Genomic DNA, 17,866 nt, shown 5'->3' with positions numbered 1-17,866 from the left:
TTACATATTTCTACTTAATCCTCACAACACTCTATGAAGTTGAGACTATTATTATCTGTATTTATAGATGACGAAACTAAGACACAGAGAGGGCAAGTGTTTTGTCAAAGTTAGTGGCAGAACTGGGATTTGAACCCAGGCAGTCAGACTCTAGAGTCCATATTTTTGATACAAATATTCTTTGTTTCCAGAGCTCTATTTAAATCTCTTCAGGACAGAAACTACGGCTCCTTTTGCTCCTATTTTCTTCCTGAAGAAGGTCTAGCACAACGCCCTGTACACAATAAATAGTTGTTAACTCACAGGCTGAGATCCAGGGGTGGAAGCTCTGTTACAACCATTCCCTGGATGGTCATCAATTTGTGATGACCTAAGCATTGTCTCTCAAGAGAATACATCAAGGTATGTCCAGGAGATGCCACAGACTAGGAAGTGAGAAAGCGAGATCTTCAGGATCAGTGTAGGATAAAGTTTCCTTTCAGTTTGGTCAACAGGGACTGAGTAACTCCCTCTCCCCCCATATTCCTGGCGTTGAACTAAACATAGAGGATTCAGACATAGGTTTTTACCCTCAAAAGTTTACAGCCTAGAGCAAAAGCTCCTGGGCAGAGGGTGGAAGTAGGGGTTGATTGAAAAGGCAGATTCCTAGAACCAGACCCACAGAATCCATTCTGAGAAACTCCTAGTGGAATGTAGTATAGGACAGGTGGCAAGATAAAAAGAAGGCATTCCAGGATGGGAGAACAGAATGAACGGAGATTCTGGCAGGAAACAGCATGCTCTGTCTGGGAGAGAATAAGGAAACACACAGATGGGGCCAGGAGCACACACCTCCCAGGGTCAGCTGCCCTCTGGGTGTTGCTTGCATCAGTCCTCCGCAACCAGCATGCACATCCGAACACTTCACCCTTTGGAACCACTCCCAAACCCAGGGTGACAATATGCCCTGTTTCGCCAGGACAGTCCTGTTTTACTTCTGTTATTCCAGAGTCCCTTCTGGTTAGTCTCCCCTTTCATTCTCAGAAGCATCCTGTTTGGGATGATAAATTATATGGTCACCCTACTTAAACCCCACGTTATGCAACCTCGATGTTGTAGATTATTTTGCCTCCCTACTGCCCCCAAACCCTACATTTTTCCTCTTTGGGGGAAGGGGACTTAGAGCCTGAGTTATACACATTGGCTTAACTCCCTCCTCCATCAGTGGAAACATAAGCTGTGTCTAGAGTCTATCTGATGAAAAAAAAACCCAATTAAAAAAAAAAAATGACTTGGCTTTCTGGTGGTCTTAATCACCAAATCAAATGGGCCATATATGTGACTTGATAAAACACACAGAGTATGAAAATGTGTCCAGAAATCGACATAATCCAAATCTCAAAGTGGTTTGTATTCCACTAGAAACCTACTAAAATGAGAGGAAAATGTGTGTTCATTGGTGTTTCAGAGAAATGCAAATACTACCTTTGCAGGTACTTAGACGACTGTTAGGTACAGACCACTGCTTTTAAGTAATTAAAGTCTATGGTGTTCGACAAGTGTCTCAATAAACACATGTTCTACCACCTTTTAGGTGGAAATTTAAGTGCTTATTTACACTTACTTTCAGATTTAAAGTTGAACAGATGTCTTGGGGCCCTTCCGAGAATCAAAATGGCTTATATAAATCCTTCAGATCAAAACATTTTATGCCATCACAAACTTTCCATTAAATTCTATTGCCAATTCAAAATATTGATGTGGTTTTATTTCGGGTTTATGTAAAGCAAAGACTGAAGGGCGCTGGTCCCACCTGATGCATTTTTAAATACTCAGGCTGCCGTTTCTCCTGTAAATGTCTTCGCAGGAACTATACAAAAGGGTTTTCTGTGGAAACGAGGTTTGATGAATGGAAAGGATCCCTTTAATGAGCTATTTAGAAGATTTAAAAGATCCTTTTAGAAAATTCATAAGATATCAGAATTCCTTCATCTAATTTGAATTACGTTTAAATGGGAAGTTAAAGCTACAGCGTACTGCAGGAGTGTTTACTTGGAGGCTCCTTTTCATTTGGTATTTAAACTCAGCAAGTAGTTTAAATACTAGATCACATTTGTAAACTTAACCTATTTGTCACTAGAGTGTTTGATGAGGTGAGCTTTGCACTCCTACTACGTGCAAGAGCCTGTGACAGCCAATGAAGGGAATAAAAGGCAACTGCAAAGGGATGCACAGGATTGGCCTTTGAGACGTTCCTTAAACGATCACAGTATTTTAACAGGAAGAAAAATGGGGAGGGGGTGGGAAAATGAAAGGAATTCTAGGCATAAAGAACAGCTGAGGCAAAGGCACGTGGGAAGAAAGTGTGAGAGGTGCAGAAACAAGTAATTATGGTTTGGATCTGACGATGAGAGAGATAAAGTTACAGGAGACATTGGTGTCTCCTCATGGTGCATAGTAAGTTTCCCTCTTGCTCTAAAGTCTCCAGGCAAATTAATAATGTGATTCAATCTCTGCTGATAGATTTGAACCTGAATTGGGAAAAGTTGGAGGAAGAGGCCAGTTAGGAGGATTTTGAAATTGTTCAAAAAAAAAATTTTTTTTTTCAAGTAGCTGAATGCAAGCTAAGATAGCAGCAGTGGGAAGAGAAGGAGGGATAATTTTTTAAAAACTCATAATTCTAATCCATGGGACTTGGCGATTGTTTATACCTAAGGAGCTGAGGGGCGTGGCATCCCAAGACAACTCGGAGGCTTTGAGCCTGGACAGTGGGAAAGCAGTAAAGCCATCAGGATAAACAGAGGCCACACATGCAGGTTGGGGTGAGTGAAAATGAGCTTGATCCTGGATAGCCTGAGTGTGAGGTGCTGGAATATAACCACAGGGGGAAGTATAAATACATATATCTAATCTTCGAAATGTTCATGATGACAAACATTTGTTGGGTGAATGCGGGAAGGAGGGAAAGCAGGAGGGGAAGAGAAGGAGAAGGAAGGAGCTCTCCAGGACAGAAAGCAACTGGACATGCAGGCCTAAGCCTAGGAGGGGTGTCCTGTGTGGAGGTTCTATGTGGAGTCACGACATAGAGGCGGGAAGTGAGGAGACAGCAAGGGAAACGATGCAGAGCGGAAGGGAAGAGGGCTGAAGACAGACCTCAGGCGCAAGCTTCTTTAGGGGCCAAAAGACAAAGACTCAGCACAGAACAGGAAGAGGGTAGAACCAAGAACCGAGAGAGCACAGAGCTGCCAAAATCTAAGAAAGCAGGTGTCTCTAAATACGGAGGGACAGTGGTCAGAAGACTGAGAAAGGGTCCCTAGAGTTGATGACCTGGAGTTCATTATGTGAGCTAATGATGTGTCAGGTCCAAGGCTAAGTGCGTTACCAGCCTTTCCCTTCCCAGCCACCCTGTAAGCGGGCGCTGCTATTAAGCGCTGCACTAGGGGAGGCTTAGATCTGTCAAGGTCGCACCACTAGCAAGTGGAAGGGCAGGGTCTCTAAGCCAGCTGGGCTTACCCAAACCTTTTACTCTCACACACCTGGCCTTGCGCTTCAATGACCTCAGTGTCCGAGAGAGAGAGAGAGAGAGAGAGAGAGAGAGAGAGAGAGAGAGAAGGGAACAGGAACTCACAATTATTCCATGCTCACTGTGGATCTATATGAGACCACGGGTGGCAAAAGGAAAGAGAGGGGACACCAGCTGGAGGGGAGAGGGTGGCTATCTCAGAGTGAAGAGATGGCGCAGGAGGACACTGTGACTCTGGGTCCTGTGCTAGAACGTGGAAATAGTTTCACAAAACAGAAACCTGCATTAAAATGAGCTTTTTTAAACTAGGATTTTACCATTATAACAGAATGTAATGACTCTCTATTTCCCTTCTTAATACACATGAAAAGTGCTATTTTCTATATTTAATATATGTGTAAAAGTATTCATGCGTTAGAATTGTACATACTTTTTTGGGTCCCTTGTTTTTTTCTGATGAGAATATGATATTTCCTTTCAAAATGATAGTGACATTAAACTCTGGATCATGGGAAACAAAAGGAAAATAGGCCATGAGAACATATGAGCTAGCAAAGGGAATACACACCAATGGTAAGAGTGAATTCTCTCAATTGTAGGGCAAAAGATTTTTGTGAGGGGAAGAAAATTCACTTTGCCTTTCTGAGGGAAAGGAGCATTTCTGCAGTGGCCTTTGTGGAACACACAGGCCTTCCCCTGGGAGCACAGGGAGGGCTCCTACCAGGGAGGCTGTCACATTTGTACGCCTCTGAGAGAAATACATTGCAGAGCCTGAGCTGGCTGCTCATCTGGGCGCGTTTTTAGTCTAGTCATTGCCCCTTCAAAGCAGCTATAAGCCTCATGCATCCCTGATTGTCAAGATAGGGCAGGAGGATTTCTTCTGTATCCCAAGAAGCATCCAGGGAAGGGAAGGCCAAACCTGTGCAAAAAGGCTTTGAAACCAGGGGAACTGCCAGGAGCAGAAAAGGTTGTTAATCAACCCTCGGCTTCAGTCTGTGAAGAAGCATTTTGATAAACTTGGAGCAGTTGTGTGCTGTTGGACATTCAGCAGAGGTTTTAATGCAGGGGATTTTAAATGAGTTCTCCAAGTCACAAATATTTGGGAAGTTTGAAAAGAGGTGAGATCATTAACGCTATGTCCACCTAGTGACAAAACAAGGAGTGAAAATGAGAAAAATCGAACCCACCCATTGTTTGGATGACCTAATGATCAGCCTCAGGTCTGGAACTGCCCTGCCCCTCCACCACAACCCCACCCCAGGCCTGGATGTCTCTGTGAAATGCCCAAGGCTGAATGTCCACAAGATCCCATGAGTTCCAGGACAACCCCTCCATTCTAATGGCACTAGGGTCTTATTGAGGGTCCTCAACGAGCAAATTCAAACATCCAATTCAGACCTGACCTTGAGAAGCAGGTTTTCTGTTTGTACTAACCACCGGCCATTGACGTTGCAGAATAGCGTTACAAGAGTAGGACTGAACCAGAGCTTCCCCCTCTGACCTGATTGCCCGCAGTTGGCTAGCATCAGGTAGACAGTCTAAAGCAGTGGCAAAGCTTGCAAACTGAAGGACCAGCTTTCTCCTAGCCCTTGCATAAACGCACCTCTGTGGAGGGCTACATGCTGGGAACCAGGATGGCTTGAGACCACAACAGCTTGCTTGTGCAGGTCTGACCTGCAGTCCTGGGCAGTCGTGAGCAGTGAGTGTACAAGCCATCCTCTCTGGAATCTTCTAGTCTGACACTGCTTTTCATCAGAGGGCTGGTCTAGTCCCCTCAGCTCCTATCTTTGGCAGGGAACAGAGGCAGCCGCAGGTCTGGGTCAAGACTTTGAACGCATCCCACATCCAGAAAGGGTCTGGGGTCGCCACTTGCCTTGAGGTACCCCCATGCTAACTGTTCTGCTCAGGGGCCAGTGGGGTCTGTCCCCAAACTCTGCTGCCATTTCCAAATGAGGCCATGCCAGATTCTAGGGGAAAGCTCTCAGTGCCTGAGCCACCACCAACACCAGGCATTACAGGGGATTTTTCAGAGGGCCCCAGGCACTTACATTGTTTGTTGAGCTCTTAATTTGAACTATATGAAACTGCCGTTTTTTGTAGATCAGACATGGACAAAAATGTCATATGTTCATCCTCATAATAGAAATTATGAGAAAAGTGTAGAGTATGTGGTAGAAAGAGCACAATTATGACAGCCAGACCCAGGTTCAAATCTCAGTCCTGTCACTTTTCTGTCACAGTATATTCAACATATGCGAATTCCTGCTATGTGCCTAGTACTGTTCTAGGACCTGGACACGTAGTGGTAATGAAGACAGACGGGCCTTACTCTTCATGGCACATTCTAATGGAAGCTTATCTTTTGGGGCTTCTTCTTAGCTATATGATGTTGGGCCAGTCACCTGGCCTGTCTGAACTTCACCTAAGTATTGTGAAGGTTAAATGAGATAATGCCTGTTAGGCCAGAAATGCACTGATGGCCTTCAATAAGTGATAGTTTCTGTTATTTTACTGTGGCTCACATAGGACTCCTAATAAATATTTATTGGACAAAAGAGCCTCGGAATGCATTGCAGGAATCTTCAAGCCCACCCCTAAGAGCCCAAACTGGACACCCCTGCAGGAGATCGGCACACCTGGGGCAGGGGCCACTGAAAGGGAAACCCACGGATCCCAGAGTTCACTGCTCCCGCCCACCCTGGGACCTGCAAGAGACCAGCTGTGGTCAGCCCCCATTAAATCAGGAAGGCAGTAGGCACAGGAGGAGTTTGGGGAGGTGCAACCTAGTTCATATTTCTTTTCTTTTTTTTTTTAAATTTATTTATATTTTGTTTTTGGCTGCTTTGGGTCTTTGTTGCTGCACGCGGGCTTTCTCTAGTTGCAGCGAGCGGGGGCTGCTCTTCGTTGCAGTGCGCGGGCTACTCAGTGCGGTGGCTTCTCTTGTTGCGGAGCACGGGCTCTAGGCACGCAGGCTTCAGTAGTTATGGTACGTGGGCTCAGTAGTTGTGGCTCGCGGGCTCTAGAGCACAGGCTCAGTAGTTGTGGTGCACAGGCTTAGCTGCTCCGCGGCATGTGGGATCTTCCCAGACCAGGGCTCGAACCCGTGTCCCCTGCATTGGCAGGCGGATTCTTAACCACTGCGTCACCAGGGAAGTCCCTAGTTCATATTTCTTAATGGATGTGCAATCGTTTAATCTGAAGAAAATAATTGTCAAATTTATTGATTGAGGCAAAGCAGAGGTTGAGACCTCAAAAGAGACCTGGAAATTACCTGGAGGAACTTCCAGTTTTAGAAATCAAACACAGAGTTGGCTCTGGTTAGTAAGAGAACGTACAGAATGACCAGTCCTTCCCCTGACAGTCTACCCCACTGAGGCACTGGCATGAATGTAGACATGGAGTTAACAGATTCCTTTTGCAGCCCAAGGGCCTATTTTCCAGGGTCTGTGTGCAAAGAGCCCGTAGGGATATTTCACAGGCCACCCTGCATACCATTTAAAGCTGCATAATCATGCTGGACAAGGTATGAGTAAGCGCACAGCTGCCATCTACAGTACAGCTTCTGACGGTACCCTCACTGCCATCATAGTCCTGAGCTCTGTCCAGTTCTCTGGGTCTGTTCATCTCGGGTGAGGCACAGGGAGTTGAGACCAACAACTGCACTAACTTCTTTTCATACACTTTTCTGGTGGAAGCTGAGGAGGAACGTGGAGAGCAGTTAAGTTGCTCTGTCTGTGTATGTGATCTCACTGGATTCAAAATATTTCACAACTCAGGTCCTTATTGTTGTATCTTACATTATTGGCTAATTATGGCTTTTACAATAAGGTAGACCCCACAACTACTCAACTCACTCCTTTTCTTCCACCATCACTTAAGGTGGGGCCTCTGTGGATTGACCACGGAGTCAGGCATTGGGTACATCGGGGAACAAGACTGACGAAGTTGTACATCTTATCTACGGGAAATATGGACAATAAGTACATAAACAGTTAACACAGTGCACACACTAGAAATGCAAAAAGAGCCCAGGGTGATATAATCAAGAGTTACTGGTGTTTCACTATTGTAAAAAAACAATCCTTTCTCTTTGGCACCAAATTTACTAATCTGTGAGTAAGAGCTGTGTTTTAAATTTTTTTCCTATTTCTATTTTAATGGTTTTTATTGCATAGGTTCCTTCCACTGTAAATAATTTTCAATCTTTGGAGGTAGCTTATAGGTAATCATTGAGTAGTCTCTAATACTTGCTGCATACGTATGTAGTATTGGGCCAGGTGAAAATCCAAGCTTGTCAAGTTTGTTCTGTAATTCATCGTCACTCAGACACTTCACATCCACCATGGTGATAAAAGTTTGGTCTCTTTTCTGACAGTGGAATCCTTGAAACAGCAAAACATTACGTTCCTTAAGACAGACTTACAAATGAGAACTAAAACTTTACCAGTCCACAGAAGTGTTTACGACCCCAGCTCCCCAGTCTTGAAGGCACACAAGCAATAAAGCAAAAATCACCATTTTCTGCCGTTTTTCTGTCATAAATCTCTTCTGGATTTAGTGGCCTCAATGCAAATCTTTGGATGGGTGTCACTTTCCCCAGTGTCTTTGGGGTTCAATTATTTCTAACTTTTCTACTCAACTAATGGAAGAAAAATCTTCTGCACAAAATGAACAAATATTTCCATTACTGCTTAGGAACTCTACGTTAAGACCCAAGCTCTGAGAAGAAGTTAATTAAACATGAAAGAGCTGAGAGAGATTTTTCAGTGAGTTAAATAAAAGTTATTTATCCCTGCCCTCCTTTTGATGAGAGCACAGAGAGTACAGAGCATTCAGTTATAGCAAACAGTAGTCTTTTCACACTTGTAATTTAACTCTGAACATAATGAGATGGTAGTTTTTAATTAACCGCCAGCAGACTTTGTAATTGCTGAATTGGCATTTGAAAAAAGTCAGCTATTCATTCTCTGGCACACAAATTGATTTATATAGATTTAAGCAAGTCTTGATATGGCTTTCCAAATCTGCACAGCCTCAAGTTCAGTCAGTTTTATTCCATTGATCGCTTTATCCCCTAAAAGTGACCCCTCCACCTACTTAACAAGATCCTAAAAGGACAGACGCATTTGTCAAACCTTTTAACAAACCTTTTAATTCAGGAGTTTATTTATTGTACCTCTCTTCTATTATGTTTCCAGTCTTTTTAATATTGCAGTGAAAATGACTGCAAGACAATTACTCAGCATAGGAGGATCTGGACCAATTTTAAGTGATGACTTTGCCTTTATTAGTGGTCAATCAATGTCCGATTAGGAAGAACATTGTATACAAGCTAGAAAAAGCTGCGAATCGTCGTGTATAACAGGGTTGTTCAAGAACACCTAGCTTACCAGTTCTCCACCTTAAAGCTATACTTTGACCAGAGTCACATTCTGGCACACAGTAGGTTCTTAGTAAATGTAAGTTTCCTTCTTTCCTATGTGTTTGGGAAGCTGAATTGACACTTTCAGGCCACTAGTAAACAATCTAATGTTATGAAGGAAAAGGACAATGCACCTCAGACTTTTTTTTAACTGGAAGCTAGCTTAGGCAGATCCTATGACACTTGTTCCCAAGAACAGCTGTCTGTTGTTTCACCACCTTCCCAAAAATAACCTCCAAAAGAGCCCTCATCAGTTTCAAGTGACACTAGACGATTGCTTAAAGGGAACACACATATGGAAGAAAAATAGTTAAATGGAATCCAACTGAATGATTAATCCACTTACCCATTTACATGGTTGTCTAAAGTCTATGCAGTTGGGTTGGTTACTAAAACTGTGTGAGTTTCACCCAAGGGTTTCCACTAGCAACCAATCCCTTTTTGCCTGTTAGGTATTATGGTAATCATAATACTGACAGTGTGACATCAGAAGCCCCATGGCAACAGACTGATGTGAAAGTCAGATGATTAATTTAACCTGAGTTCAAACAGAAGGAGGCACTGGTCGACTTCACAGGCAGACTGCCATGGTAAAATGTCAGGAGACGCAGAGAAGTTATCATTATGCACAGGGAGTAAGAAGGAGCTGCTACCAAACCAAATGGTGCCAAGAAACTGGGAAGATAAAGGAGAAATCAAACAGACTCAAGTGACTAGGCCATTATCAAAAGACTTACAGTAGTAGTTGGGTAATTTGGCCATATTACTCTAGGGGACAAGAGAAAGTGGCAGAAACCCATATTAACTTGTTAAGGAACTGCTCATGTAGGAATAAGAATCAGTATAGACTATAGATAAATAATATGTCACAGAATTTTGATGGCTTTGACCTTTTCAAAGCACTCTCATATCATCTCATTTCATCCTCTGCACACTCCTGTAAGACCTCCAGCACAGATATTATTATCCATATTGCAGAGGCTAGTTTTTGTTATTGTTGCTTTATTTTGTTTAAGGAAAATCCCTCAGACAATTAGCTTGGGTATTTCAAAAAAAACTGCTAAGACTTTAAAAACAATTATGCAAGACACTATAACTTTGTGAAAACACAATGCTTTCATTAAATACCAGAGATAGGAGGAAATCACTGGAAGGGGTTAAGGGGACAGTGGAGCCAGCCTGGCTAGAGTCAAATCCCAGCTCTGTCTCTTACCGGCTGGGTGACATTGGGTGGGGTAAGTTACTAACCTCACTGTGTCTCCTTTACTTCGTCTGTAATGGGGATGAAAACTGTACCTATCTCACAGGGCTGTTATGTGGATTCACTGAGTTATAATACACATAAAGTGCTTGGCACATAGTAAGTACTATATAGATGTTTTCCATTGTTCTAATTTTTCATGAGCCCTACCCTCAGAAAAATTCTACATCCAGTCTCTTTCTTAGGAGGCTCCATCCCATTTACGCTTGCCCATGGGAGTCTATCATTTCAACACTTTCCAGATACTGGGAAAGGACTGACCATCTTCGCATGCATAGTCAGGGAGGCTCATTGGGTGATCCCAGGCTGTGGTTCCAAGGGCTATGGCTCTAGAGTTTCTGAATAGAGCATCAGTTTCCAAACAAACATGCAATGCAAACATTTGCCAACATCTGAACACTGGATTTACCAAACAAAGACTTTGAAAATTGACACATTTGTTTCAATCAAAGCAAACAAATGATAGGCTTGGGTTATTAGGATGCACAAGCGTTTTACCCACATTTCCCAGAATTGCTTTCAACAAAAAAGCAGCCAGCAGGTGGGACCGCTTCCATTTAAACAGACTATTGGGATGAAACTGGCATTTCTAAAATATTTTCTTGGTCAGGCCTGTGGGGTTTAAAACCAAGCTAGGTTGACAAAGGATTCAATCAGATGATCTGATTGGGTTGAGCCCCCTATTATTTGCAAACCATTCTATCTGAAGTTATTCTCTTGAGGATCCCACCAGCATATCCATGATTCTATTCTCAGTGTTATTCTGTTTAAGAATTCCTGTACTCTGCAGTATCCTGAAATATTTGGTTTTGATGTTTATAGCACCCGTTTCCCTTGGTTTTATCTGTGAAGTCCCGGTCATTAGCTTGTTTTTTGTTTTATCCTCTCCACGGCTGCAAAGATGTTTTATTCCATTTCTCCAGGGAAACAAGTTTTAATTGCCAATCGACTAGGTATTCAACATGATAAGGTATCTAAACCCTGAGAGCTTCCTCCTTTCATTAAAATGTAGATCCAATTTCTTTTCCCTTAATGCCACATGCTGTTATTAAACTGAAATAACGGAAATAGTAAAAGCCAGATGTCACTTCAGTCTCAGGTTTGACATGGGGCACAATTTCCTCTCCTCAAGTTTAATCTGCTGTTATTTACTAACCCCATCCTTTGGAAGAATGAACAATTTAAATGTAAATGCAATTTACATAGGGGAGCAGATAGTAGATTTGCAGTTTCAATTGCCACTAACCATTTGCAAAGGGGGAAATCAACTAAAGCAAAGATCAGCAGCTGTCAGGCTGAAGTCTGCATCACTTGCCAGCCTCCTGCAACTTTCCTCCCGAATCCACCTGCCTCTGAACCTCAGCTAGGCAGGTACAAGGAAATGGAGAACTGAGGCATTTCCCCAGGTATTTCAAGCTGTACTTACTATTGACTGGGGAAGAAAGAAGGAAGTTTGAGTTTCAGTGAGCTAATCCAGTTGGCATCATTGTTGAAATCATTAACTGACCAATTTATTTCAACAAATATTTATTGATCATCTCCTATGGGACAGACTTTATGCTTGGCCTAATTTAGGGGAGAAAGAAGAGAATACAAAGATACAAAAGCTACAGTCCTTCTTTTAAGGAGCTCCTTCCCTTAAAGAGAAAAGAAAGCAAATAACTACAAGAAAATAAGATAAGCTGTTAACAGAGTGCTCCAGGAGCCCAGAACTGGAAGGTTCTAAGGGTTGAAAGTTTCATTTGGGCTTAGACTTCTAAAATGAACAGTAGTTTGCCCTGTAACAAGCGGGCTGGGGACAGTCATTCTAAAATGTGGTGAGCGAGAGGGAAATCAACCAGGTGGACAGGTCTGGTCACTTTATGAAGAGTTCTGTGGGCCAGGCTAAGGACTTAATCACCTCTAGGCACATTTGGAAGTTTGTAAGTGGCACATGGCATGACCAAATTTATGTTTGACACGAGGTAGAGGACGATGTTTTTATGCCTGTGATACAATTTCAGTTTGATTCTGAGCGGAGAATGAGTTGGTAGGGCAGAGGCTGGAGGCTACTTGGGGGAGTTATTGCAATAGTCCAGAAAAGAGCTGACTCAGACCTGGACCAGGCCAGTCTGTGGGAGGACGAGAGAGGAAGACACATGATTCGTGAATGATTTAGGAGCTGGAACAGCCCAGACAGGTTGTCTGATTGGAGGTTTCCTCTTTGCCTCACTTGCACAGGCACCACCTCAGTCGAAATCTTTTGTCTCAGCCATGAGCCCGCTTCACAAGGAACTATCTGGAGTTTAGTCTACACAGCACTGACACTTAAAAAATTATTCTGCGCTCATCTAGTCAGCCCTTGATTCTCCACACTACTTTAAGGCAGCAGCAATGCAGATAATCCACAGCTCTCTTCTATTTGGCTTTGGAATTAATTACATTTTTAAGAGCAAATTTGCCTTCCTAATTAATCTTTCTTAGGCTAATATTAAAATTAACTAATATTCTCAGAGCCCGTGACAGTCGGGCATGGGAAGAGGGGAGCAGGGGAGGGGAGGGCAGTGTGGCTCAGCTCAGTCTCAGGCTGAGCGGCAGGAGAAAGCCACGCCACACTAAGATCCCGCGTGGATCACCCACAGAGGCCACAAGCTGGGCCTGGCTCATTGAGAGGCGTCTGCGTAACTAGAGAGTCAGATCCCTTGGGAGTTCAGTTACTGAGCACCTACTACGCACCCGGCACCCTGCTAAGACTGAAGATGAGCAGTTGGATAAAGCAGAGTGTCTGCTTTCAAGGAGCCGCCTGTTTAATGGGGACAACAGAGGAGTGAACGGATTGTTTCATCAAATGCAGTGAGGGCTCTGGCAGAAGCATCTTCTCAAGAGAATAAGGCACGAACAAGGTTAATGGAAAAAAACAAAACCAAATTTGTGTGAAACAAAGAGAAGAAAGTCACTTAATTGGCATTTTATAAACACAACAGCAAATATGCTTTCAATAAGATTGAGTGCATACAGTTTCTTCTTTCAGCACCCAAATTAGTAAATGCTGCTTATGTGAAGTACAATAAGACATGATCTTCCCTAGTGGTTTTCAAGCTATGATACTCCAGCCTCAAGATTTCCTCTAACCTGCCATGGAGGGGTGGGGGGCACAGGACAGCCCCACTCCAGGGCAGCCAGAACTACTCCACCCCTGTCAGCTTTACATATTGGGCTCCTATGAGGATTGCCTTTAAAGGCAGAATTTCACTGCTACTCAAAGTTAGGAAGCTACCCATCTACCCTGTTCTCTGTGCTGCTTCTTAAAACCAAAATGGATCTATCTTCTAGTCCTGTTGTGAAGACAAACCAACCCTTAGATGCTGACAAATTATTATCTTGAGGGCTCCCTTTCTGGTATCCTATAGGTCCTGTATAGGGAGATTTATTGTGCACAACCCAAGTGCAAGAAACTTTGGATAATCTGTGGACAATAGAAAGACATCTAAAATGTGGTTTTTGTTCTCAAAGGGATTACGTTCTAAATGGAGAAACAGACAAAAAACACATTAAGATAAAAGGTAAGAAGTCAAAGTTCATAATCAGATACCAACACAGTACCCATAAACGCTGTAGAAGTTCAGAAGCAGAGAAAAAAAATCACCCCTGGTTAGGGGTGGGAGGTGTTCAGGGAGAGCTTCCTGGAGGAGGTGGAACTCGGAGTGGGACATACCGAACAAGTAAAGTCTGAATACGCAGAAGTAGGAGGATGGGCATTACAGGCAAGGACAGACACATCATGAACAAAGACCTGGAGTAGTGATGCGGATGAGAGCAGTCTAGCTTCAGCAAAGGATTCGCTTTACATAAGTGGATGGACACGCTTGGACCAGATGAGGCCTAGGATTTCCTACAAGGGTGTAGGGCCTCATGTCCCTTATGCCTCCAGGATCCTCCCATTCTGGGGCCCTCTGATGCCGATGATGGGTTGCCCCTAGAGGCCTCTGACAGGGTGCTCAGTGATGACAGCAGGGCCATCAGGAAGACTAATCTGACAGTGCAGGGCAAGATGCACTGCAGGGGAAGAGAGGCCAGTAGGGAGGGAGACGCGGAGGTCCTTCACCCTACTCTCCCCATGGAATGATAATAGACAGTAGCAGAGGGAATTCAGGGAGGCTGTGGACTGCCAGAGTCTCGACCAGGAGCTCAGGACCCTCCAGAGGACCTCAGAGGCAAATGCAGAGTGGTTAGGAGCAGACTCTGGGGTCAGACTGCCTCTGTCTCTATCCTGGACCTGCCACTTACTATAAGCTCTGTTACCCTGGGCCCTGGCTTTCACATCTGTGAAATGGAAATATAATAATAGTATATTTTTCATAGAATGACTGAGGACTGAGTTAATGCACCTCAAGTGCTTAATACACTATTTTCAGTAGTGCCCATAGTAAGGACTCAAAAGTGTGGGCTGTGAGTAAAACCCCATTATTCTGCTGGGGCACCAGTGTCCTATCCCAGGGCTCTTGGTGGGGAGGGGACACAGGTGTGATAGGGCATCTCTCAACCTCATTTAGTATCATAGCCTACCTTTCCCTGTGAACTAGGGGAAGCTGGAAGTATATAGCTTGTCCTCCTATAAAGACCAGTCAGGGATCTGCTTTTCCTCTAAGGGACATTTGAGAGAGAGAGAATGCACTGGAGGGAATGGGCTCACACCACAGGAAGAGAACAACCCACAAAAGAATAGCCAAATTTAATAAAAGACAAGACAAACCAAGATGGAGAGGGCATGGCGGGACATCCATTCCTGCCCTTAAAATCCAGGAGAAGTGAATTCCCATAGCTTAAAGGAGAGTCTGTGCCAGCAAGCGTTTGAAGACAGGCACAGAAAGATAATCAAGGTAGAAGCAAAGAAGGAAGAACAAGCAGGAGCATAAAATGGAGCCAAGAACGAGGCTAAGAGAGATGGAAACCCCAATGGCCTAAATGTACATTTACTGTCCTTGAAGGAGGAGCTCCAAGCTGACCCAGCTTTCCAGCAGCCACATGCACACAAATCTACAATTCTATACTCATAAAATGAAAACAAAACTACTGTTCCGGAGAATTCTAACTGTTCCTGGTCCTAAGAAGTGTGGATGGGGACTTCCTTGGTGGTCCAGTGGTTAAGACTCCGTGCTTCCACCGCAGGGGGCGCGGGTTCGATCCCTGGTCGGGGAACAAGGATCCCACATGCCGTGGGGCACGGCCAAAAAAAAAAAGAAGTGTGGATGTTTCACGGGGATCTTCTCAGTGTGCAAAGCAATGGGGTGACTGGTAAAGGGTGAGGCTGGAAGACTCAGGGGCTGGTGAGTGAAGGGCATGAGAAGGAGCTCCAAGGCTTTACCCTGAGGACAGTGGAAGCCACTGAAGGTTTTATGATGGTTTTTTGCTTCCACAGTTTTCAAATTCAATTTATTTTAAACGGTTTCCAGCAGAAATAAATTACAAGCAAGCAGAGTGAAAGTATAATGAAATCCACACATACCCTTCACTCTGCTTCAACAGTTGCCAACATTTTGCCTGTCACCGAAGGGCTTTGAGCCGGGGAGTGGCACGAAGACATCCGTGTTTGAGGAAGATGCCTCTAGATGTGATGGAGAGAATGATAGGAGTGGCGCAGGGACAGGGTACCATTAGGTTGTGGCAACCCATTCATTCATTTACTCATTCATTCCTTCAACGAATATTTCCTGAGTCCCACCACGTGCCTGGCACAGTTCTTGGTGCTGTGGATTTAAGGGTAAATAAAACAGAAGGGGTTCCTGCCCTGCTAGAGCTTATGCCTCTGAAGGGGAAAGCACACAAACAAGCAAATGAAGTGAACAAGAGAATTTCAGAGTGTGATAATGAGACTGACATGGGACAGAGAAGGACTTGGGAGGGAGGGGTCTAATTTTTAGAACAGGTGGTCAGGGAGGGTCATCTGTACCTGGAACAGCAAGAAAGTCAGGGTGGCTGGAGCAGCATCAGTGAGAGGGTGGTAGAGATGAGACCGGAGGGCAAGGTGAGAAGGGATGACGGCTTGGACTAAGGTGGTAGCCCTGGAGATGGAAGTAAGTAGATGTGAGGGAGATTTAGGAGGGAGAGCCAACAGGATATAGTGATGGATCAAATGTGGGGTGGAGAGTGGGGGGTGTCAAGATGGCTCTCTGGCTTGAATTGAAGGATGATTTCTGACTTGAATATCTAGGTGGTCAAGGGTGCTGTTCACTGAGTCAGGGAAGAGGAGTAATGGGAAGAGCCCAGAACCCCAGGTGGCCCCCTCACAGCCTTTCAAAATGAGGGCCTGGCAAAGTGAAGCCACTTCTACCCCCAGCCCCAGTCAAGAAACCAACTAGCTGTGTAACTTTTGGATGAGACTGTTCCTCAGGCAATTCTGAATGATCATCACCTCCACTCCTAACCCTCCAAAGCAGGACCAACCCACCTTCACCTCCAACACACAGACAAGTACAGAAGGACACTTGTGAGTCCGGCTTAACTTGCTTGGCCAGTAAAGGAGACGAAGGAGATGCCACAGCGATGATACAACACAGCCGCAGGGGAAGGGGGAGCACTGAGCCCACCCAGTGAAATACGGTATCCGTGGTGACGTTTTTATCACGATAGCAGGGGTCCACTGAAGCCATGTCAGTGTCTCATGCCATTTTGAGGCTTGGCTCATTTCAGTGTCCCCTGTCTCAGGAGGATATTAGGGCTGAGGTTTAAAGGGAGCAGGATTTTGCTGGGAGGCAATATACAGGTCTGCCTAGTGGGAAGTCTGGAATTAGAACAGTGTTACACCCTCACCCTGTGACTTTGCATGGTGTATGGATTTACTAGAAGGGACATAAAAAGCGGCCTGTGAAGACAGCTGGGTGGGGGAGGGGAAGACCCTAAAATGCAATATGGACAGGAGACCACAGGGGCTAGGGCAGGTGTTTGTTTCTGGAAATGACTCCTCCACTCTCTTTTGCCTTATTTTTAGCTATTATCTATCCTTGCCGCACCTTGCCCTAGAAGGGCATTTTTCCCAGCTGTCTCTTGCGGGAGGGGGCCGGCAGGGACGGGCATTCGGGGTCATTGTCTGGGAACGAATCCTGGACAGGAGGCCGCTGTTCTCACTCCTCATCCCGTCATCTGTCACCCAGCGAGGGCAGCCGGCCGCCAGGCTGCGGATTGCCTAATGAAGACAGAGAGGTGGCTCCGGCTGTGTGCAGGTGCCGCTTCCCCATTAACAGAGGTGACATTCCGAAACAGTACTCATTACAGAGCAGACATTGGACAGGGCTGGGACACATACTGATGGCAGCAGAGCCAGCCAGCGTCTGTCTCAAATCCCACTGCCCCTGAGAGAGTGAGCGAGAGCCAGAAAGAAGCGTCGCAAGCGTCAAACCCGCAGGCCCTTCACTTTGCAGAGAAAAATGAATTCTTGCCATCCCTGACATTTAAGGCTAAGTCATTCTCTCCACTGCTTGCAGACCCAGGGGGCCTTAGCTTCAGGCCCACCCAAACGCTGACCAGCTCCTGATGAATGCCCCAGCCCCTTCCTTCCTGGGAAGGGCTCTGGTATGGATGGCTGTGTGTGGGTGGGGGAACTGGTCCTCAAAATGAGACCTAGATCCGGAGCTCACGAGGTCTTGCTTTAGAGTTGGAATGGGCCCAAGGTGTAGCTAGGAGAGCTGATGGTAGGCTAGGGAGA

The 17,866-nt window shown here is 44.9% G+C and overlaps 1 protein-coding gene across 1 annotated transcript; it reads right to left on the bottom strand.

The window, feature by feature from the left end:
• Positions 1–4,040: 4,040 nt before the first annotated feature.
• On the bottom strand, positions 4,041–12,502 carry LEMD1 (LEM domain containing 1). The gene is made up of 2 exons (XM_082414723.1): positions 7,750–12,502; positions 4,041–7,197 (listed from the first exon to the last, which is right to left on the bottom strand). Exons 1-2 carry the CDS (start codon positions 7,844–7,846, stop codon positions 6,998–7,000), a joined length of 297 nt encoding a protein of 98 aa, XP_082270849.1. The 5' UTR covers positions 7,847–12,502; the 3' UTR covers positions 4,041–6,997.
• Positions 12,503–17,866: the final 5,364 nt, after the last annotated feature.

This window comes from Balaenoptera physalus (assembly GCF_965194825.1).
Source record: "Balaenoptera physalus genome assembly, chromosome: 1".
NCBI classification, from domain to species: Eukaryota; Metazoa; Chordata; class Mammalia; order Artiodactyla; family Balaenopteridae; genus Balaenoptera; species Balaenoptera physalus.
Note: the sequence above shows the minus strand (reverse complement) of the source record. Positions and strands in the feature narration are given on the sequence as shown.

What these genes read in the sequence shown, in the direction of transcription:
- LEMD1 (XM_082414723.1), bottom strand. Translation starts at nt 7,846, where the DNA reads ATGGTGGATGTGAAGTGTCTGAGTGACGATGAATTACAGAACAAACTT. An exon ending in ACTACATACGTATGCAGCAA is followed by an intron (nt 7,198 to 7,749) that starts GTATTAGAGACT and finishes GTTCCTCCTCAG; the next exon opens with CTTCCACCAGAAAAGTGTAT.